The sequence below is a fragment of the Sminthopsis crassicaudata genome, chromosome 3, assembly GCF_048593235.1.
Source record: "Sminthopsis crassicaudata isolate SCR6 chromosome 3, ASM4859323v1, whole genome shotgun sequence".
NCBI lineage: Eukaryota > Metazoa > Chordata > Mammalia > Dasyuromorphia > Dasyuridae > Sminthopsis > Sminthopsis crassicaudata.
The window spans coordinates 569,495,069-569,518,961 of record NC_133619.1 but is presented as its reverse complement, the minus strand read 5'-3'; the positions used below and the strand labels follow the sequence as shown (position 1 = coordinate 569,518,961).

Here is a 23,893-nt window from a genome sequence, read left to right as displayed (position 1 = left end):
CAATGAAGCAGAAATACTATTAATAACTGTTGATCTATAGCATTACTATGTTAACATCTCTATAGGAGTAATATCTGCAAGTATTGAGAACATTTTTGATGAAGAGTATGAGAATAAATAGGAAGCTTTTTGCAAATAATGTTATAGCAGATATGTCTTCAGAGTTACTCAATTGTCTAAAAGGTAGAGAGAATGGAAAATTACACATACTTAATGTTGGTTAATCACAAAAAAGCAATTGATTTCTTAAAATAGAATTCTCCTCCAGAAAGGTTTCTCTGATGAATTTGCTGCAACCATACAAGATTTCTTGAAAGTTATAACTGCTTGATTTTAAGAATATTGTGTGAGGTATGAAATCCGAAGGTGTTCACCAAAAGCTCATCACTATTAGAGATGATATCTAACAGGGAATCCAAAGAGAAGAAAAATTCCTTAGAGATTAAATTCAATAAACATTTCTTAGTGTCAACCCTCAAAGAGTTAGATTTCATTGATTTTTTTTGTGATCTTCTAATAATTTCTTTTTGTGAATGACTTTGTGCTGGTAACCTTTTGCACATATTAAGTGTGCTGCCATAGGTTTTTTTTTTTTTTACCTCCATATCATGTTTCAAAAACAACTTAAAAAAATGATATAACTTTAGTTTAGAACATGGTTGGAGAACTTTTTTTTTTTTTTTTTTTTTCTGCCAAGGGCCTTTTGGATATTTGTAACATCATGCACAAGCCATGCACAATTATCAAACAGTGGGAGGTTGTTGTACCTACCTTTTTATTTTTAGCTCATCATTACCTGCAGTTGATTCTACAAAGCCTGTGGGATGGATGTTCCCCACCCCTGGTTTAGACCCTCTTATTGGGACTACTGTAGTAAACTTCAAATTAGTCTTCTTGCTTTAAGCTTCTCACTTCTCCAAATCATCTTTCAGACAGCAGCCAAAGTGCTTGTCCTACTCTGGCAGGACATACAAACTCCTTTTGTTTAGCATTTGAAGCTTTTTACAATCCAGTCCCATGTACCTTTCCAGCGTTATTATACATTGCTACCCTTCCCCCAGTCTTTTGGTTCAGCCAAATGTTTTGCTGCTTCTCATACATGAAACTGCATTGCCATTGCATAGTGTTCCTCATGGTTGAGATGAACTCTCTCCTCCCCCTATTTATTAGTTTGCTTTAAAACTCGGCTCAAACACCAACTTTCCAGATTTTCCAAGCTGCTATCACCACCCTCCCCACCATTAACTTATATTTATTTATTTATTATATATTTTATATGAACTTATATGTCCATGTCATTTCTCTTTTCAGATTTTAAGCTACTACTTAAGTGCAATGACTACTTCATTTTTGTCTCCATCTCTAGCACACATTGTGCTTAGTACATAGCAAGTTTTTAGTAAATACTTGTTGATTAATCAAATGCTGGAACACTGAAGAGCCTCCTGAATGAAATCTGTAATTATTCAAAATCATTATCCCAGCTATCCACATATGAAAAACAATGTGGACAAAAATGCCTGATGTTGAAATTTAGATATGCATTTAGATAAAAAGCCCTTAGAACAAATCTGCTAGTACTTATACCTTGAGCACAAATGGACAAGGAGCTGGACTCAGAATTGGGTAGTAGCAAAACAGTCCAAGGACAAAGCAGCCCTAGAAGAAGATGCTAGTTTTCTTAACTAACTGTTTGTTCCCTTTAACCATGGAAGTGGGGTAGTTAATGCTGACTAGAGTTACAAGTGAAAGGCGCTGTATAAAATAAATCATTAAGCACTCAGTAAGTGTTTATGCTGTACTAGACCCTGTATTTAGTCCTGAGAATACAAAGCCTAAAGTGAAACAGTGCCTGTGTACAATATGCATAAATGTAAGTAGATACAAAATACAGACAAAAGAACCATAAAGTAATTTTGCAGAGAGCACTAGCTATTGAGAGAGCTTCATGCCAAAGATGATGTGTGGAAGGAAGCTGGGAATAAGAAGTGAGATGAAAGGGTCAGTCTGTGCTAAGAGAGAAGATGAGCTCTTGTATGGGAGTATTTAGCAGTTTATGTTTCTCTTCTACCAAAAACCAGTAAAAGGGTAAGAAAGGAAAAAATACATCTCCTCCCCCTTTTTAGGTATGTACTAAGTGTGACTGACCAAATCCATGTGTCAAAACTCCTGCAGATGTTTATGAAATCATAGAAAATAGAATCTCAGATTAGAAAGGACCTGGGCTCACTTAGCCTAATCTGATGGTAAAAAGGAACTTCCCAATTTCACCAACAAGGGCGTGAAGAGTCTACTTGAAGGCTGCCAGTGATTGGGTGTTGGAATACATGGGAACCACCTGACAGTGGCTGCTGGAGATCCAACCCAGAATGGATCTCTTCTTGTGATTGGATAGTACAAGGAGACTGAAAGGCAGTTGCTGTTCTCTGACCTCTCTGACTGAGAGGTCATTGCCTTGTCTGACCTCTTCCCTTGCAGCTCCTTCAGATGTTATGATCCACAGCTGTGGAGGCTCTTGGGGAATTGACCTGTCCCTTAACAATTTGGAGCTTACCACAGATAGATAGCTAAATATAGCTAGTTCACTGTCTTTCTGCCTTATCTCTCTATGTCTTTTCTGAACATTATTGTTGTTCAGTTGTGTCTGACTCTTCATAATCACATCATGCTAATACTATCCCTGGGGTTTTCTTGGCCTGGAAGTAGTTTATCTTTTCCTTCTCCAGTACATTTTACGGATGAGGAAACTGAAGCAAACAGGGTTAAGTGACTTACCCAAGATCACACAAGATAGTACGGGCCAGAGGTCAGATTTGAACTTGAGTCTTCCTGACCGAAGATCCAGAGCTCTGTCTCCTGAGCCATCTGGCTGCCTCATTTCCCTACATAGCAAACACCAAAGAAGTGAGCCTTCCTGTAAGGATCCTTTAAATGGGTAGCCACCATGCAATAGGAGTGGCCCAGAAGTAATTTCTGTGGATATAGGACTGCCCTGTGGGTGGGATCCTGGCCATATTGAGATAGCTTCGTAATGGGTGACGGCTCTCTCACTGGTTGGCTATATGTGTGACCTCACAGGACCTTTATGTAAGCCTACTGAAGGCAGGAAGTCGCTCTCTATAATCTGGCTCCCTAGCCTGGGGTACCCAAGGCAAGCTGCTGGATAGCTGAGAAAGGTAAGGAGTTTGGTAGTGAACACGTGGATCTTCAGACCAGGTGTTCACTAAGGAGTTAACAAGTAAGGGAATTATGTGAGTAGATATAATAAAGGCTTTTAAGATTACACGTGGCTGTTCTTGAGCGAGCTATCTATTATTAAACTACTATTCGAGAAATCGTGGCCAGAGACCTTTGAAGACCTCAGAGGAGGTGAGCCTGGTAGAGTTGAAACTGCAAAGATCAGTGGTCAAAGATACTCTGTTGGGCCTAGGACAGACTGGTAATAATAACTACTAGGAGGGCATGTTACACCTTCCCATTTACAATTTTGTAGAGCAAGAGGATTGTAATGAAATTGTGACTCCCTATTTCATATTAATTTTAAAAATATACTTACATCTTTGTATATATGTATAGATAATAAATTCAGCTCTTTCAGAATCATCCTAATTTTCCGTGTCCTTCTAATATTCCCTTCTGTGTATTCCTCTCTGTACCTTTAAAATATTTACTTGTAACCCCTCTTTTTTCTATCCTTTTTTTTTTTTGGCCTCTCCATTACTATCTCCCCACCCAATTTAAAAAAGAAGGAAAAAAAAACTTGGAAAAATAACTTTAATTGAATATGCTTAAATAGTACTACTTCACAGGTTGCTGTAAGCATCAAATGAGATAAAATTGTAAGAATTATTGGGCTTAACCCAATGCCTAGTGCCTTCAGGTAATTATTTTCTATTTTGTCTGTATATAGTTTGTATGTACTAGAGAACTATCTCTACCTGTTTGTTATCTCCTTCACTAGATTGTGGGCTCCAGAAGTTCGGGGATTATCTTTTGCTTCTTTTGTTTCCCCAGAGTGTAGCACAGCACCAGTCCCTAGTAGGTGCTTAATAAATGTTGATTAGTTGGCTGATTGATTGGTCGTGTTCAAAATTATGTGTCTCCTGAACCTCTATCAGGAGGTAGATACATGCTTTTATCATAACTTCTCTGGGGAGTCACTGCTTTGGCCAGAGTCCTAAGTCTTTCAAAGTTATTTTGCTTTACAGTGTTTTATGAGGCCCTGTATGGCGTTTTGGATCCAGAGCAACTGAAGAGTTGATCCTTGAGGCAAGCAGGGAGAAGGCACTGATAGAGATCAGTTTAGCTCAGTGGTCCCTTCCTCTGGAGAGGTCATTCTCAGTCTTTAATGCAACTATGTCAAATTCTTTGAGACACACTCTGTAGAAATCTGGAGCAGTGTCGCCTTGCCAGACCCTGTCAGAATCCTATTCATGTCCCTAATGTTAAATTTTCCCTATAAAAACTGCTTATGGGCCATTCCATGGCTGCTGCCTTTCTTTGGGCCAGCATACTCAGACACTGATTCATGGTGTCTTTCTCCTTCCCCTTCCTCTATGCCATGCGGTCTGGTCTCTCTCCTAATTCCAATGTGCTTCCCAACCCCATTTATCCTCCTTACAGCTAACTAACTTTTAGGATTCTGAGTTCCTTTCAGGATTTAGCCTGCAAATTAAGGACATGCCCCAACCTCAAGGGGTGCTCTCTTTTTTTTCTGGGTAATTATGAGTTCCACTGAGGAACTTGTCCTTCATATGCTCTCCTGCTCTATTTCATATTTACTATTCCCAGTGTCCTTCATTTTGTCTATAACCTATTCCCCTAAATAAATCTACCTTTTGCCAAAGAGAATGCCCACTGTGAATTTTTCACATGACTGAACCCCAACTTTTGGTGCCTGCCATCATCTGGTGTCTACATCAAGACATTATTTTGGTTCTCAAACCACATTATTTGGTGCCTAACCCCACAGATCACATCAATGTTGTTATTGAGTTTTTTTAGTTCTGCTCATTTCACCCTGTAGTGCTTACTTCCCAGGATTGTCTGAAATTGTCTGTTTTTGCCTGTGGTTCAGTATTATTCCATTGTATTTATGTACCACAATTTGTTCAGATGTTGAGTGTATGTGTATTGTATGAGTGTGAGTGTGTGTGTTGTGTGTATGTGTATTTGGTTTAGTTAAGGGTGAGGTTCATCTGATGCTTGCTCCCTCCACCCCTGTACTCTTCTTCATGTTCCTCAATTATGGAAATGAAATTCTACCCCACTGTCTCCTTTATATAGTAATGCATTCCTTTTATCTTTGCTTTTATTTCCCCTCTGCAAATTCTCCTTTCCTCTGGGGTCAAATAGAACAAATCTTCCTTAGGATTGTACTTCAAACACTTACAAGCAACCAGGTCCCTTAAAAGTATCTCCTTCTGGATAAATATCTCAAATGTATCCAACTGATGGTCTAGATCTGTCCTTACAATCATTGCAATTGCCAACTTTTTTTTTTTTTTTTTTTTTTTTTTTTTTTTTTTGGTAAATGGTCAAATCAATGTATCTAAAATAGGAAATATTTAGATCTTTTGAATGTTTAATAAAAGGATCTGAATCTGTTCTTATGATTTTGAGGAACATGTTGATTCAGATGGGAATGGAGTAGTGTGGTGGTTCTGTGAAGTACCTGAAATCAGGATGCTTTATAGCAGTTTTGCTTCATTCAGTGCCGTGGAGATGAAATAATATGCCTTTGAAAATATTTTGGTATACATTTTAAAATTTGGTAGGTATGGAGAAACAGCCTTCAAAGGCTCAAAGCCTGGACATAAAATACTATGTGTGAGAAACAGCAAAATGATTAATTTGGTTGCCTCGTAGAATGAATTAAGAGGAATAATAGGCAATAAAGATGGGCAGGTAGGTTGGACTTGCAAGGTGTTTTAAATGATAAACATAAAACTTTGCATTTGGCCTTAGAGACCCTAACAAGGTCATGGAGGTCATTGAGTAGAGTTGAGTTACCTGGTTTGACCTGGGCTTTAGGACAATCAGCTTACTAGTTAATGGCAGTGAGTATCACTAAGCCTAATGAAATTGAATACAATCACACAGTTGCACGGAGAGAATCATCTTTATGAAAATTATTTTGCGCTATTAATTTGGCTTGATTAAATATTTATGATCATTTACTATGTATATATATATATATATGTATGTATGTGTATATATGTATATATACACTACTTACACAAGCATGTATTCTTACATATTTTCATTAAATTAAGAGCTGATGTGAATTAACAGCAGAGACCTGCTCCCTCACCAGACTGGCAACCAGGTGTTCCAAAATAAATAAATTCTCTGGCAATTCATAAAGTTGCTTCTGTTTTCAAGATTTTTTCTTCCTGGACCACTTTCTTCTAGAAGGAGTTTTATTTGTATTGTTTCTTGCAAAAGAATGGTTCCAGCTATCCTGATAAACCCTTTTGGCAGTTATATGCACCCCACAAAATAAGAATAAAAAGCTAGCACCATGGCTTAGAGTTTGGGAAATTTTGAACCAAGAAAAGATAAGCTGGGTGGAAAACCGTTGATGATTCACTTCTTAGTTGTTAGAGATGGCTAATGAGTTAGGAAGAAGCAGTTTGCTAGCCTGTGGTTTTTCTGTAATGTCTTTGAGATTACTATAAATCACTATCCTTCTTGGAGAATCCTTGCATTTTTCCTTTCCACAGCTTTTACTTTTGTATTTTTTAGTAAGTCTTTATTTGATGCTGAAGTCATCCAGAAGTCTTTTATGCTTAAGCACAACATGGAAAATTGTTAAATAGGTAATAGCTGAACACTCTTAGATTAAAAAAAAAAACAAACAAACCAAAAAACGTGATTTAAACAAATGACATGATGAAGAGGTAGCACGTAGAAATATTGGGAATTTAATAACACCATGATTATGCTAACAGTGAAATAAAGAAGCAAAGGGATTATCCATCTGATCCATGGAAAAGCATCTTTCTGTTAAGAAAAAATAAATATTGGGGCTATTCTTCAGATCAATTGTCTGTAACATTCAAACCAAATGGATCATTGATTGTTTGGTTTGCTTCTTCATTTTGTGCATGTGTGTGTGTGTGTGTGTGTGTGTGTGTGTGTGTGTGTATGGCTCAAGGAAAAAGATTTGGAAACAACTGGAGGCAAGGGACTGTGCTGGTTTGATTTTTTATTTTCCCCTTCTGTCTGACATAATTTCTTATATATAATATTGATTGAAAAAATGATTATTGGATGAGTCAAACTCTTAACAAATCTAATTTTCTATTCTTTCTGTAATAAGAAATTAACATGTAACACCCTTATCCATGTTCTTTAGGACAGGGGCTTTTTCAACTTTTTCCACTTGCCATTCCTATTTAACAAATTTTTACATGACTCTAGATATGTAAGTATATAAAATAAGTATACAAATCAAACTTTTACTGATAATAAATCAAAATTATACAGCCCCCATATTTAATTACAAGACCCAAATAGGTCAGGAAACAAGTTTGACAAGCTGTACTTTAGGACATAGTTTCAATAAGTGAAATGCATAGATAATAAAATCTATATTTGCTTAATATTCTCAATCACATTTTTTACCAAACCTTTGAAAAAAAGGTTCAGAATTTTTTTCTTCCTCTTTCTGAATTCTATTGGGTTTTATTATAGTGAATAGCAAAAAGCAAATAAAATGATTGCAGTAAGGGAAAAGAATAAACAGCATAGTTAATGGGCAATTCCCTAGATAATTTATATTTAATTCTTAGAATGAGTTGTAAAATTTTTAACTATTTTAAAATGTTATTAATAATTTTTTATTCAATTAGATTATGATTTTCTATGTGCTTATCATAACAAATATAATCTGTCTTCAAAGATTATAATCTTTTCATTTACCCATATCTTCTTCAAAAATAAAGACATCAATAAATTTATAAGACTAAGTCAATCCCCAATTGATAAATGATCAAAAATTATGAACAGTTTTCAGTGAAGTAATTAAAGCTAACTATAACCATGTTTAAAAAAATGCTTTAATTCACTATTGATTGGAGAAATGCAAATAAAAGTAATTCTGAAGTATTACCTCCTACGTATTAATTTGGCTAATAGAACAAAAAGGAAAATAAAAATGCTGGAGGGGAATGTGGGAAAAATGAGGGATTAATGCTTTGTTAGTGGAATTGTGAACTGATTGTCATTCTTTAGGGCAATTTGGAACTTTGCCCAAAGGGCTATAAAACTATATATATCCTGTGATCTACCTCTAATCCTAAGTGTATATCCTACAGATTAAAAGGAAAAGGGTTTATACTATGAAAATATTTGTAGCAGGTCTTTTCTGAGGGCAAAGAAAGGGGCTGTCCTTTAATTGGGAAATGGCTGAACAATTGTGATATACTGGCTGGAATACTATTGTGTTGTAAGGAATGAGGACAGTGCTCTCTGAAAAACCTGGAAAGACTGCTATGAGTTGATGCAAAGTGAAATGAACTGTGTACTGTAACATGGCCTCCTGGCAGTTACTATTACCAGTCTGTCCTAAGCCCAACAGAGTACCTTTGACCACTGACCTTTGCAGTGTGAACTCTATCCGGCTCGCCTCCTCTGAGGCCTTCAAAGGTCTCTGGCTACAATCTCTTGAATCTATAGCTTAATAACCAGTAGCGCACTTAAGAACAGTCACGTGTAATCTTAAAAGCCTTTATTATACCTACTCACATAATGCCCTGACTTGATGCCCTGACTTGTTGGTTCCCTAGTGAACACCTGGTCTGAAGACCCACATGTTCACTACCAAAATCCTTACCTCTTAAGGCTATCCATCTCGGCTTAATCACCCAGGTTAGGGAGCCACGTTAAAGAGCACCAGGTTAAAGAGAGCAACTGCTGTCTGCAGTGGGCTTATAAATGGCCTGTGAGGTCACACACACAGCCAATCAGTGAGAGAGTCACCCATTACGAAGCTATTTCAGTCCTAATATCCACAGAGAATACTTCCTGGGGCACTCAATCTCCCATTGCACTGTGTCGCCACCCATTTAAAGGACCCTTACAATTCCCTTCTCTTGTTTTGCGGGAACCGCATCCTTACAGTGTACAAAGTTGTTGGGATTATTACAGGGTGCTAAGACAATGGAATTGATGGACACAATAATCTAATTTAGCATGGTTCAGTATGATTGATCTGATCCTACAGGAGATGTTATGGGCCAGAACTTGAAACAAGGTACTAAGTGGAATTGAGGAGACAGTGATTTAACCCTACAGCAAATAATGGTTTCCTAGTAATATAATGATTGGTATATACTCAGTGGGGGGCATATAAGGAAAAGATCTCAGGGCCAGAAGGAAAAGCCCAGTAGAAGCTCATTCAGAGGAAGCTAGAGGCAGAAGCTGGCAGAGGCAAAGGACTAGTAGTGGCAGGAACTCTCGGAATCAAGGAGAGAGATAGGCCTCTATTAAAGCTAACAGGGTCCCAGGAAAAGAGACAATAAAAGATTTGGACTTTAATCCTTGGCTGCACTTGTGGTGATTACTAGCTACCTCCAGAAGCCCCCCAAGAAATCTGCTCCCAGAGAACATTACACTTTAGAGAATATTACACAAAGTAAGCAATGTTGCAAGATGTTCATCAGTGAATGATTTATTTAGCTGTTGATTTAGCTGTTCTCAGCAATACAATTATTCAAGATAACTCAATGATTTAAGATGAAAAATTCTGTCCAGCTCCACAGAAAGAACCAATCTGAATACAGATTGAAGCATACTTTTTTACTTTTCTGTGAGGTTTTTTTAAAAAATTGTATTGACTTGGTCTTCACATGAGCAATTAATATGTTTCCAATTGTATAGATCTGATTTTATTTGTGTGAAAAGTGTTTTATAGTTGTATTCATATAGTTTCTGGGTTTGCCCTTTACAATAATATGTAGAAGTATGAGTTTATTTTCTATCCTGAAACTTTGCTAAAGTTCTTAATAATTTTTTCCCTTGAGGCAATTGGGGTTAAGTGATTTGCCCAGGTGACACAGCTAGGAAGTGTTAAGTATATTTGGTCACATTTGAACTCAGGTCCTCCTACCTTCAGGGCTGATGCTCTATCTACTGTGCCACCTAGCTGCCCCAGTTCTTAATAATTTTTAAGTAGTTTTTAAAATTTGATTTTCTAGGGTTTTCTAATGCTATGTCATCTGCAACGAGTGATAATTCTGTTTCCTCATTGCCTAAATTAATTCCTTTAATTTCTTTTTCTTCTCATATGGTGAAAATGGGTATCCTTGATTTATCCTAGGAAGGTTTCTAGCTTATTCCCCATTACAGGTAATATTTGTTAATGGTTTACTTATCATTTCAAAGTAAACTGCATTTATTCCTATGCTTTCTAGTGGTTTTTTCCTCCCTGAGATAATTGGGGTCAAATGACTTGTCCAGGGTCTCATAGCTAGGAAGTGTTAAGTGTCTGAAGCCAGATTTGAACTCAGGTCCTCCTGACTTAAGAGTTGATGCTCTATTCACTGTGCCAGTTAGGCCAGTTAGTTGTTCCCTTTCTCGTGTCTTTTAATAGGAATGGGTGCTGTATTTTGTCTTTTTTCCCCTGCATTGAGATAATCATATGACTTTAGTTAGTTTTGTTACTGATATGGTCATTTATGTTGATTGTTTTCTTAATATTGAATTAGTCCTGCATTCCTCTTATGAATCCCTTCTGGTCACAATGTATGATCCTTGGGATAGATTGTTGTAATCTCTTTGTAGTATTTTATTTAAAATTTTTGCATCAATATTTATTAGGGAAATTTGTCTATTATTTTCTTTGTTTTGGCTGTTTCTGGTTGAGATATCAGCATGTCATTGTATCATAAAAAAATCTGGTAAGATTCTAGCCTATTTTTCCAAATAGTTTATATGATATTGGGTTAAAGATGATATTTTTATCTTCATTTTACAGATAAAGGAAACTGAGGCAAATAGGGTGAAGTGACACGTTCAGGGTCACACAACTAGTAAATGTCTGAGGCAGGATTTGAATTCCATTCTTTCTAATTTTACTATGTTCCTTTACTACGAATACATGTATGCACATGTACATACATGCACATAAATATTATATCCATTAGATTATGAGCTTGTTGAGATCAGGGATTGTCTTTTGTCACTTTTTATATCTCTAGTGCTAAACATAGTGCCTGGTAGGCACTTGATATATGTTTATTGTTTTTCCCTTTTTCCTTCTTAATTTTTCTCCCCTACTTCTTTTTGAGCCATGTAGAATACATTTTTAGAGACCTTAATAAATTCATTTCTTATATGAATAAGCTGAGGCCTAGACAAGTCCTAAGATCATATAACTAATAGTGGTAGCATAGGAGTAGAACTCAGATTTCCTAACTTGTAGAACCCAGTGATTTTTACATCCTACATACTGTTCTTAATTTTGAGACTACCTTATGTCTTTTCTTTATAATATTTTAATGTTTTCATAGTCTCAGCATGCTCTATATACTATTATTGTTATGTACCAGAGAAGCTGGAATATCTCTAGATTGGTTTTGAATTCTAAATATGTATTTTCTTCTTCCTTTAGATGTTGTCCAAAGTTTCTTCTGCTCCTTGTGTTGAAGAATTACCAATAAAACAGGAATTTGCTTTTGACAACATAGGCTTTGAAGGCAGCTTGGATACTTTACCTGCAGCATTATCTTCAACAAGCACTGGTACTATCAACATTTTGGGCATGACATGCCAGTCATGTGTGAAGTCTATCGAGGATAAGATTTCTAAGTTGAAAGGTATTGTAAGCATAAAAGTTTCCCTTGAACAGAGCAATGCCACTGTGAAATATGTACCACTGACCATAAATCTACCACAAATTTGCTCTGAAATTGGGGATATGGGATTTGATGCATACATAGCTGAAGGAAAGGCTGCATCATGGCCCCCTAAACCCTCATCTGCTGATGAAGCAGTGACCAAGCTTCGTGTGGAGGGCATGACTTGTCAGTCATGTGTCAATACTATAGAAGGGAAGGTTGGAAAACTTCAAGGAGTTCTGAAAATCAAAGTCTCCCTTAGCAATCAGGAGGCTGTCATTACTTATCAGCCTTACATCATTCAACCTGGAGATCTCAGGGACCATATAAATGACATGGGATTTGAAGCCACCATCAAGAGCAAAATGGCACCCTTAAGCTTGGGAATGATTGATGTTGGAAGGTTACAGGACAATAACCCAAAAAAAATGTCAACTCAACTCTCCTGTAATAACATTGAAGTATGTGGGGACCAGTTTAGCCCAGCTACTAGTCTACAGCTAGGAGTAGAAGGAATGCACTGCAAATCCTGTGTCTTGAATATTGAAAGAAATATAGCTGGACTCTCAGGTGTGCAGAATATTAAAGTGTCTCTGGAAAACAAAAGTGCAGATGTTCGGTTTTACCCAGCCTATGTCACCCCACTATCCTTGAAGCAAGCCATTGAGGCTCTTCCACCTGGGAATTTCAAAGTCACTCTTCCTAATGAAACAGAAGGCAGTGAGTTGGAGAATTCATTAGACAAGTGGCCTTCAAAACTTCCTCTTTCTACACGATCCCAAGGAAACCAAACAGAGGGAATTCGGACTACTGTTGTGATTGGCATTGAGGGCATGACCTGTGCTTCCTGTGTGCAGTCTGTTGAGAGCTTACTATCCCAAAGGGAAGGGGTAGGGAAAGTTTCAGTCTCTTTAGCTGAACGGATTGGAACTATCCATTATAATACCTCACTAGTGAGCCCTGAAGAGCTAAAAGCTGCTATTGAAGACATGGGATTTGAGGCATCCATTGTAACTGGTATGTATTTAATATCTGATAATTTCCTTGTCCACTGTCTTCCATTTTCTCTCTATCTAATAATATGGTATTTAGCTGGTCTAACAGGTGGCTTATTTTCTTATGGAATAACATTAAAGCAGTCTTCCTTTTTACATTGAATGACTGAATAGATTCATATTATTCCCAAAAGCCAGGTAAAATTCTCATGTGGATAGTACAAAATGAAGATGAACATGCTTAAGGCCTTTTGACATTTTGGGTTTTTTTCCCTTAATGTAGTTATATCTTATTTGATTGCTTTTGACTGCAAACAAACTATCTTTTGCCACAAATGCTATAGAATATTTTAAAAACTGTATCTTTTCTTAAGGTGATATCTAAGAGTAAAGTTTCATGTTTTCAGGGGGAAAAAAAGTAAAATCAGGATAGAGGAAATGAAATTTCTAACTTTTTAGTTTTAACCTCCATGATAATTATGCTTAGTATGTTATAGGGAGAAGGATCCTAAATTGTAAATCAAAGGAACTGGATTTGAATCTCAGGTCAATCATTTACCATTTTTATTATCTTGGACAAACAACATAACTGGGGTTTCAGTCCTTCAACTATAAAATTAGAGAATTAGATTATAGGATCTCTATAGCTTTGAATCTATGAAACTATTTCTTAACTCATGGTATCATTTTTAGTTTAATCCCCTAGAGATCATTCCACTTCTCTCTCTCTCTCTCTTTTTTTTTTTTTTTCAAAATAATTGGTAATTGGATCAGTGTTTTGATAACTAATAACATTTTAGAAAGTTAAGCACCATAGCCAGGGCTTCTAAATCTAAGGAGGAAATAGACTCAGTCAAGTAGATAAATTAAGTCATTTTTCCCCCCTACTACATGAAGTCTAAACTCTCGAAAAAATTAAGCAGTGGTAAAAATATTGATTTAATTGAATTCATCTTCTATCCCTTCTAAACTTTCAATTTAATAAAAATTTACATTTATATAATGCTTTGTAGTTACTAAGCATACTATACATATTTATCTCTTGCATCTCACAACAAATCCTTAGAAGATAAGCAGCACAGATACAAAGAAAAGGAGTCTGTTTAAGTTGCTACTTTTACTAAATCATACAACTCACTAACAGGGGAGTCAGGACACATCTTATAGTTGGAATTTCAGTTTTCTTGACACTGTAGCTTAGGCTGCCTCCGTAAATTGTCATTCTCTAGAGATGCCCTCAGGGTGGGTGTGGAGAAGAAAAGATGTCCCTTTGTGGACCACCTCCAAAACCTGGACTTCCTGTATTTTCATGATGCCAGCCCCAATTTCTTTTTTTTTCTTTTATTATTATTTTTAATTTTATAATTATAATTTTTTGACAGTATATATGCATGAGCAATTTTTTAAAATAACATTATCCCTTATATTCATTTTTCCAAATTTTCCCCTCCCTCCTTCTACTCCCTCCCCTAGATGTCAGGCAATCCCATACATTTTACATGTGTTACAGTATAACCTAGATACAATATATGTGTGTAAATCCAATTTTCTTGTTGCATGTTAAGTATTAGATTTTGAAGGTATAAGTAACCTGGGTAGATAGACAGTAGTGCTAACAATTTACATTCACTTCCCAGTGTTCCTTCTCTGGGTGTAGTTGTTTCTGTCCATCATTGATCAACTGGAAGTGAGTTGGATCTTCTTTATGTTGAAGATATCCACTTCCATCAGAATACATCTTCATACAGCATTGTTGTTGAAGTGTATAGTGATCTTCTGGTTCTGCTCATTTCACTCAGCATCAGTTGATGTAAGTCTCTCCAAGCCTCTCTGTATTCCTCCTGCTGGTCATTTCTTACAGAGCAATGATATTCCATAACCTTCATACGTGGGATAATGCAAGGGCTTCTGGGAAGAACCACCCCAGCCAATGAGCTTGCCCCCTCTATCAAGTCAACCTGAGTTCTCACCTTGTAATTGTCCAGAAAACCTGAGTTCTCACTTAGTAAACCTAACATTCATATACTATAATTTACCCATCCATTCTCCAATTGATGGACATCCATTCATCTTCCAGTTTCTAGCCACTACAAAAAGGGCTGCCACAAACATTTTGGCACATATAGGTCCCTTTCCCCTCTTTAGTATTTCTTTGGGATATAAGCCCAATAGCAGCAATCCAGCCCCAATTTCCAGGAATTGCAAGTTACCGGGTGCTGCCTCCTTGCCCCATCAGAAAAACCTGAGAGGTAAAAATGTGAACAGAGGCAAATGCCTCTTCACTGGCTGGGTTAGAAGAAGATGCTAAATATACTCTTGATTGGGACATGCTTAATCTGGCTGAGATTCAGTTCTTCCTGTGTAAATCATGGCTGGTGCTTAGGGGTAATATTTGTTTGGAGAGACTGCCTGGCATAGTATAGCTCTAGATAGGAATTTGGAAGGGCTGAGTTCAGTCTGTCACTTGCTAGCCTGGGGGCAAGCTTCTTCACTTCTCTATGAATACATACCACCTGGAGCTAATAGTGCTCTCATTACAGCCCTTATGGAATTGTGAAGTTGTGCATGCTAAATCATGCAGTGCTATAAAATGTGCGGGTCAGTGACTGCTTCCATTGGAATCCTTTTAGTTTGTATTTTTTATATTTTTATGTGTTAAGGGAGGTAGCAATTAAGCACTAAAGACCTTTACATCAGCATATATGTTAAGCTAGAAGATGCGAGTCTATACTAGAAGTGAGCCAGTTAAAGCTCTAAGAAATATATATCTGGCTTCGTCTGCACAAAGTGTTAGATCTGGATTTCAAAGCACTCTTTTTACAACCGATGTGATATTAAGATACTTAGAGAAACTAGACCAAGTGAAATTTTTTTAGTCTCTTACCTATTTTGTTATAGTTTTATAGGTAGGATTCTGATTTTGTTGGAAGCACTTTTTCTTTTAGGACTATATAGATAGCAAGGCAGCTGGGCAGTGCAATTGATGCTATGTTGAATCTGAGTTCAATGAGTCCTTCAATACTTCTTGCCAAGTGACCCTGAACAAATCACTTAACCTTTCTCTGTTTGAATTTCCTCATCTGTAAAATGAGTATAATAGTACCCACAATGATACCCCACTGGGATTGTTTTGAGAATAAAATGAGCTAATATTTGTAGAGTGCTTAAACACACCTTATGATGCTATGCAACTGCTAGCTAGCTAGAGCAGGAGGAGGAGCAGTAATAATAATCATGACTTTGTACACAGATTCAGTTACTTGCATAGAAAGTGTACATCACACGTATTGTTTTGGTTACATTCTGTACTTCTAGTTTTAGAAAGATCTTTTTAAAAAGAAGAATCAAGAAGGAAAATAGAACAGTTAATCCTATGTTAGCAGGAAAGAAATGTAGCATGAAATCAACACATAATTGTTCATATGGGATTTAAAATCCTTCATCAGTTACATTTGGGTATTTGGAAACTGATACAATAATAGCTGGGATAGTCGATGGATTGGAAGGCAGATTTTGACAGGCTAGAACAATAGGCTAGATAAGAAAAAAAAAACTAATAATTTGGGATTAAACTAAATTTTTATATTTGGGTTAAAAAAAAAAAAGTTCCCAGATTCAGGATAGGATAGTTGTGGTTAGATCATATTTCATCTGAAAACTATCTGGCTACTTTAGTGTATTGAAAACTCAAAAAATAAAATGGGGATAGGGACTGTACCTGTGATTTAATTGATTTAGGAAATCTCCAAATGAGGAAACTCTACCAGTGTAACTCAACAGATTTTTGAAGTATGTCCTCATTATAGGAGAAGGCCAAGTCTGGTGGTGGGCTTGGTGACAAGAGTAGAAAATGTTGGAGACTGGTTCTGGGGAGAAAGAGACAAGACAATTAAGAAGGTTCCCTAGCAACGTCAAGGCTCTGAACTATGCATCCCCCTGAACTATGCTGATTTTTCTGTAGGAGTGCCAAAAAACAGGCAGGAACTAGCAAACATGAGGGGAGAGGATTAAAAACCAGGGTCATGACTCCAAGTCTGACCCCAGTCCACTCCCCCTTGCTGCCCCTCTGTCATTGCACTGTAGTGCCGAGAAGCCAACCTGAAAGAAAGAGATCGAGCAGTGAATGGTATGGCAGTTGACAAGAGTCTCTCCTTTGCTTGCTCTGTCTGACCATTGCCATTAGCAGTAAGCAAATATTTAAAGGCTTTAAGGAGTCAGGTGACTCTGAGTTTCTGATAAGTGGCATTCTTTGTGAAGGAAGGTTGGAGACTTTGCAGAATGGGGTCTGTCTTTCTGTGTTGGAAGACTTAGGGCTTGGCAGGCACCTGATTGCTGCTGTCAGCCTAGTGAAGGATTCTGGAGGAGGTCAGAGTTTTCCATAAATTCCAGTGTGACAAGGAATCCTAAAAGACCTATTTTATTATACCACTTTTAGGGGAGAGTAGTCAAATCTTAAGGATCATAGATTTAAAACTAGAAGGGACCTCTCCAGAGTTAGAACTGGAAAAAATCTAGAGATTTTTCCAAAAAGTCTCCTCATTTAGGCTAATGCTCTCATTCTTCAAGGTCACATGTAGCATCAAAGATGAGATTTGAACCCCTGTCCTTTGTCTCCAGAACTAATATTCTTTCCACTATGCCACACTCTTTTCCAGTGAAAGAAAGCATTATTAGGAGGGACTGATTACAAAGAAACCACTAGATTGTAAGCCCAGGGTTAGTACTGTTTCAGCCCTTTCTATAGCTTGCCCTTGGCTCCAGATGGTATGATCCTCTTTGAAGATGAAACAGCCTCTGTGAGTAAAGCTGCCCATTTGGAAGTGGTCAGTTGGATAACACAACTTTTTCTTTCTTCCTTCCTCCCTTCCTCTTCCCTTCCCTCCCGTCCTCTCTCTTTCCCTTCACTCCCCTTCCTTCCTCTTCCCCTTCCTTCCCCTTCCTCTTGTTCTTGTTTTTCTTTTTTCTTCCTTCCTTCCTTCTTCTTTGTTCCTTCTTTCTTCGTCTTTCTTCCTTTTTCTTTTTTCTTCCTTTTTATTCTTCTTTCTTCCTTTTTTCTTCTTTCTTTCTTCTCCTCCTTCTTTTCTTTGTCTCTCTCCCCTCGAGCAAAGAGTGCTTTTGCTTTTTATTTCCCATTGCTTTGTATACAGGCTGACACATAGTAGGCACTTAGATGCTTGTTGACTGACTAATCAGAGCATTCGGTTAACTAGAATGCTCCATCCATCAACCATTTTTAGTGGTTTGAGGTTTCTCTGTATAGGTTGGGAACATAATATTGTCAGATTTTTATTTTCTTTTGTTTTTATTCTTTTGAAATAAATAATTTGATTCTCTAATTTATTAAACTGTATTGTATCTTTTTTCTTTTTTTCAAAAATTATAGAAACCAGTTCCAGAAAGCATGTTGGAAATTGTTATGCTGTGGATTCTAATGCCCAAACAGAGCTTAAGGACTCAGTTTCTCTTCTAGAGGAAGAAATTGATGTTAAGGGGTGTCACAAAACAAACATCTTGGGCCACTCTCCAAAGCCTTTTCCCTCAGAATACCCACTTCACCCTAAGGCAGTGACCTCAGAAAAATGCTTTTTATGTATAACAGGCATGACGTGTGCATCCTGTGTTTCCAACATAGAAAGAAATCTACTAAAAGAAGATGGTGAGAAACATAAATGCATTATCTCCTTTATGTAATTCAAGAAATTTATCCTATATTCCAATATAGAGCCTGCTTATAGAACTGCTTAAGGGGTCACTGAAAGAGGGTATACATTGGCTCCTTTTAGTACCATAATTTGCTACTCATTTGTTTATCTAATAACTTGGTAAGAAGTTTTTCTCTGATTAGTATAAAAGTTTGCCAAATTCTCAGACAATTGGTTCCTTGCCTATTTTCTGATCTTTGATGTTTAATTTATTTGTTATATAAAAGAGCTTTGTGTAAATTAAGCATGGAAAAATGGTATCTCCCAACAGTTTTCTTCTTACATTTTTTTTTTTCAGGTAAAAGGTAGTATCTTTTGCCTTGTAGGCCTTATTTATCATATGGCTTCATACAATTCTTATCTTCTCTTAAATTCATTTTTTCTTGTGGGTTCCTCATTTCTTAAGACTGAAGAACCTTTCCCCAATCCTCTGTTTACTATAATCTGTTTTCCTGGTATCCTGGGACAATTATCCTTAAAATGTGATCTGAAAAGGACCTCTTTGTATATTGTGCACAGGCTTAATTTATAACAAGATCATATTTTTGTGTCCTCTATAAATCCATTCTTAATATTCCTTATTAGTATTTTATTAAAGGACATGTTTTTCTTTCTTCTAATTTGCACAAGGTGTATTGTGATGGCAAATGAAAGCAAATAGGGTGGTCCAAAGTCTTGTTAATATCATGAAAGCAGACTGTGTACTGAAAACATTTGAGGTTAATGCTTTGGAGAAAATTCTTATTTACAAGCATCTGAGAAAATAGTTTCTTCCTTTTTGTAAAATTCATGTTAATTTATGCAAGATTTATTTTCTGTTTGAGGATATATGGCGAATATGACCATGTCCCACCAATATGGCATACCATGGCCTAAGTGGAGATATTTTTCACTTATCAATGTATGCTACATGCTGGTTGCTTATTCATAAAATGTTCTTATGCTTCTAGGTGTACTTTCGGTTCTGGTCGCTTTAATGGCTGGAAAAGCAGAGGTCAAGTATAATCCACAAATCATCCAGCCTCTTGAAATAGCCCAGCTTGTCCAGAACTTGGGCTTTGAAGCAACAATAATGGAAGATTACACTGGCTCAGATGGCAACATAGAGCTGATTGTGAGTATTGGGGAGGAGAAGGAGAAGAGTATAAGAGAAACTGGATCCTGGTTTGGCCTTTACCATTAATTGGCAAGATGACCTTGGTCAAGGAACTTCCCCTTCTTGTCTCAGTTTCCCAAGAATGGGACACTAGACTCAGATATAAGAAGGGACTTTAACTTTATTATATTTTCCCCTTATTTTTTTGGAGGGCTTCATTCTTTGGGTTATTGACTAACATATTTCTGGTTTGGGTGACCCAGCACAAATTTTTTTTTCCTAAGGTATCAGTAATGAATTGTTTACTCTATGGTGCAATTAATGGGCTGTTATTATTTGTTAGGAGTAAGTACTTTGGAATTAAATCAGTGCCTTAGAAAGAGGATTTTGGGGAATAAAAGAATGTTTTTGGGGAGGGGGGAAGTTTAAGAACCCTGGGGAAGTTCAGGCTTAGGGAACTATTTGTATCTTGAGGCAAACTAATATTAGAAGGGGTGCTTAGAAAACTGAAGCACTTGTGAAATTGGAATGATTCTGATTGGCCACGAAAAGGGTTGAGGAGGCTCAAGAGCCATTCAATAAGTAAGGTCTGAAAGGTAAAAAGCTAACATGAGGAGATATAAAGATGGAAAATGTTGTTGAAACTCTGTAAAGCCCTGTGGCTGGGATAAACCAGGATATGTAAACTCTCCTCTCTGTGAGCTTGTCTGGAAGGGACAAGGGTCATACATCCGAAACAAAAGATAAACAGTCACTGTAACTGCGAGAGAAGCTGTAGCATGGGATTGGATCTTGTTTATGGTGCCCACTTATTCACCACCATTCCTGTCTACAGGGGAGGAGAAAGACATCAAAATATTTATACAGGGTGTCCCAGAAGTCTTGGTGCAATACTTACTATTATGATTCTTCCAGGACACCTTCTATGATTTTTTAAATTGGCAGAGTATTTTCCTTAATGACAATGGTGTGAGGTAGGTAGTATAGGTATTATAGCACTAGCACTTGCAGGAAGATCTGAGTTCAAATCCAGCCTTAGAGACTTAAGTGTGGGATTCTGGGCTAGTCACTTAATCTTTGCCTATTTCAGTTTCCTCCTCTGTAAAATGGGGATTCTACCAACACACCTCCCAAGGTGGTTGAGGTGGTGAGGATCAAATGAGTTAATATAAAAATCTTTTCAATCCTTAAAGCATTACATAAAGGCTAACTATTATTATTATAATACTTGTTTGACATGTAAGAAACAGATTTTGAATGATTGTAGAACATACTTGTGTTTACCTACCTAGTAAATATTAGATGGGGAATATTGCAAAACAGGACTCCATGTCCAGCCTTGGATCTGCTTCCCCCATGCTGCCCCTCTGTAAGGGGACTATTGTGTCAAGTAGCCGACCTGAAAGAAAGAGATTGAGCAATGTTCTGTGGTAGTTAAAAGAGTCTCTCATTTGCTTGTAGCTGACTCATTGCCATTAGCAATAAGCAAATATTTAAAAACAAGTTTTAAGGACATACGTGGCTCTTTGAATTTCTGATAAATGGCATTCTTTATGAAGGAATGAACTGGGTATTGTAGAATGGGGCCTTCCTTTCTGTGCTGGGGATTTAGGGCCTAGAAGTCCCTGATTGCTACTTTTGGTCTAGTGATGGATCCTGGAAGAATTTTCCTTTCCCATACTACCATAGTCTGCAAAAGATGCTAAATCATCCAGTTTGCTATTCTGTGCTATGCATTAGCCCTAGTCTAAAAGAAAATGAATCATTTCATTTAAGAACTATTTTTTAACATTATAAAAATTATAGCACTTTAATTTTTCGTGGTGTTTTGAGCTACAGTGCTGTTTTGAGCTAATTTGCCTTGATGATCATTGCTGAGTGTTATTTTTACTACTGGTCACTATAATGTGCACAGGAATTTCTTATGGATCTCAGCATTAAGGGAAACAATATGGTATAATAAAGGCATTGAACTTAGAAGGCTTGGGTTTGAGGTCTTTCTCTATCAGTGTGACTTTGAACAGATCATTAACATCTGCTGCACGCAGGTTCCTTATCTATAAATGGGGATATTTCATGGGGCCAAATATAGGCCAGACATCCCTCCCAAATCTGGCTTATATTATCCTGGGTCTGGATTGCACTTGGCATTACTTTTTTAATGTTCATCTATACACTACATGCATATATATATATATACACACACACACACATACACACATTTTTTTCTTTGAAAGAGATCTCATTTTTGTTGCATTATCATTTTTGGGTCAAACTTTATCAAATATATATGTGTACATATGCATGCATGTTGTTTGTATGTCTATATATATAAATATGTGTATAGATACATATACATACCTACATATTACGTAAGTGTATAATAATAATATACTTTTTTGTGTGTGTTAAGTCATTTTCAGTTGTGTCTGATTCTATGTCCTCATTTTGGATTTTCTTGACAGAGATATGAATGGTTTGCCATTTCCTTTTCCAGTTCATTTTACAGATGAGAAAACTGAGGCACATGGGGTTGAGTGATTTACCCAGGGTCACACAGCTAGTAAGTGTAGAGGCCAGATTTGAACTCGGGTCTTTTTGACTCCAGGCCTGGCACGCAAATAGCTGTCCCATTATTTTATATTATGTTGTATTATCTTAAATTATATTTTAAATTTCAATGTGTAGTGGGCTAAATGGCTACTGAAATCCATTCCAATTTTCACATTCTATGTTTCTGGTTTATTCAGGGTTTTTCTCCTTTGCCCAATATTATCCTTTTAAAATAAGGCTTACAAGGTTTTTATGCAGATGATATTTTATGGAAGATATGTGTCATGACTCTTTGTACCTATCAAGCCCCATATAAATGCAAGCTATTATATGTAGCAATTAAGTTCTTACTGAAGGAGAATGCTAAATATTAGTAGTCATTGTCTGGTTCGTTGTATGCATGCCTACAGCAATAATTTCCTCCTTTTCTACAATTATGGAATTGAAGGAGACCTTAAAAGATGCCAGTCTTTTTCTTAGCTGGGGAAGAGCTTAAGTTTTAAGGAGTACACATTGTTTTACAAATATCTTATCTCTTCACTAAATATCATTAAGGTAAATAAAGAGCAGGCATTATTATACCCATGGTGCTAGTAAGAAAACAGAAGTAAAAAAGAGAGATACTTCCTACAAACCATGCAGCAAGTAACTCCCAGAGCTGACAGTTTGAATATCAGGTACCCTATCCCCATTTATTGATCAATGTGGTTGCCTAGAGAATCCCTAGAGAAGGGATTCACAATCTTTTTGGGAGAGAACTACCTTTTATTTATGTCTTTGAAGATACTTAGGGGAGTAGGATGGATGATGCTAATATGGAAAGCTAACTGAGTGGGAGTAACATGGGGAAAGATTGCTAATTCCATAGTTGTTAAGAACACCTAAGTGTGAAGAGGTGGATCAGAGCCCCCACTTTGGGAAGCAGCCTTTACTGATGCAGATGTTGCTTGTGGATTGGGAATGAAATAAATTGGAGGCAAGAGGGAAGAAGAGAGAGGTCAGAGAATGCAACTGCCTCTTAGTCTCCTTGTATCGTTATCATCCTCTCACATGAAGGGTTCTGTTCTGCTGGTCAGAATTAGCAGCCACTAGTAGGTGTGAATTCAAATTCGGTCTCTGATGCTTATTACCAGTGAGATCATGAAAGAGTGAGTTATCAGCCCTGGACCTCAGTTTCCTCACCTGCAAAAAATCGGGGAGGGGATTGGTTCCAGATAATCTCCCATATGTTTTCTGTCTCTAGATCTGTGCTCTGGTGATTCTACAATGTATGGATTATTGGCCACTTAGGAGATGATAGGAGAATGTGGTGGCTAATTTGTGATAGATGGGTGATTAATGGTGTAGATGTTGGGGAGCTCTGGCCTAGATCCCGTAGGTTCTCTATAAATAAATCTGTTTTATCTTTATGATTTGCAGGTCACAGGAATGACCTGTGCTTCATGTGTTCACAATATTGAATCCAAGTTAACTAGAACCAATGGCATTCTCTATGCCTCTGTGGCCCTTGCTACTAGCAAGGCTCACATCAAGTTTGATCCTGAAATCGTGGGTCCTCGGGATATTATAAAAATTATTGAGGTAAGTTATTTTAAAGTGAACTCATCGAAATAAATGTTATTTGAAATAGTAAGGAGGCAAATTGTAATTCAACATTTTTGCATCTTTGTGTTCATTTTGAAAGAACACTTAAAACACTTGTGG

The 23,893-nt window shown here is 37.0% G+C and overlaps 1 protein-coding gene across 6 annotated transcripts in view; it reads left to right on the top strand.

The window, feature by feature from the left end:
- The window catches only part of ATP7B (ATPase copper transporting beta), a 115,813-nt gene that overhangs the window by 43,112 nt on the left and 48,808 nt on the right, over positions 1 to 23,893 (top strand). For all 6 annotated transcript variants that reach the window (XM_074304797.1, XM_074304799.1, XM_074304795.1 and 3 more), the window contains 4 exons: positions 11,618 to 12,860; positions 18,222 to 18,494; positions 19,491 to 19,654; positions 23,609 to 23,770. In XM_074304797.1, coding sequence (XP_074160898.1) covers positions 11,618 to 12,860; positions 18,222 to 18,494; positions 19,491 to 19,654; positions 23,609 to 23,770 — 1,842 coding nt within the window. The remainder of the gene's footprint in view (positions 1 to 11,617; positions 12,861 to 18,221; positions 18,495 to 19,490; positions 19,655 to 23,608; positions 23,771 to 23,893) is intronic.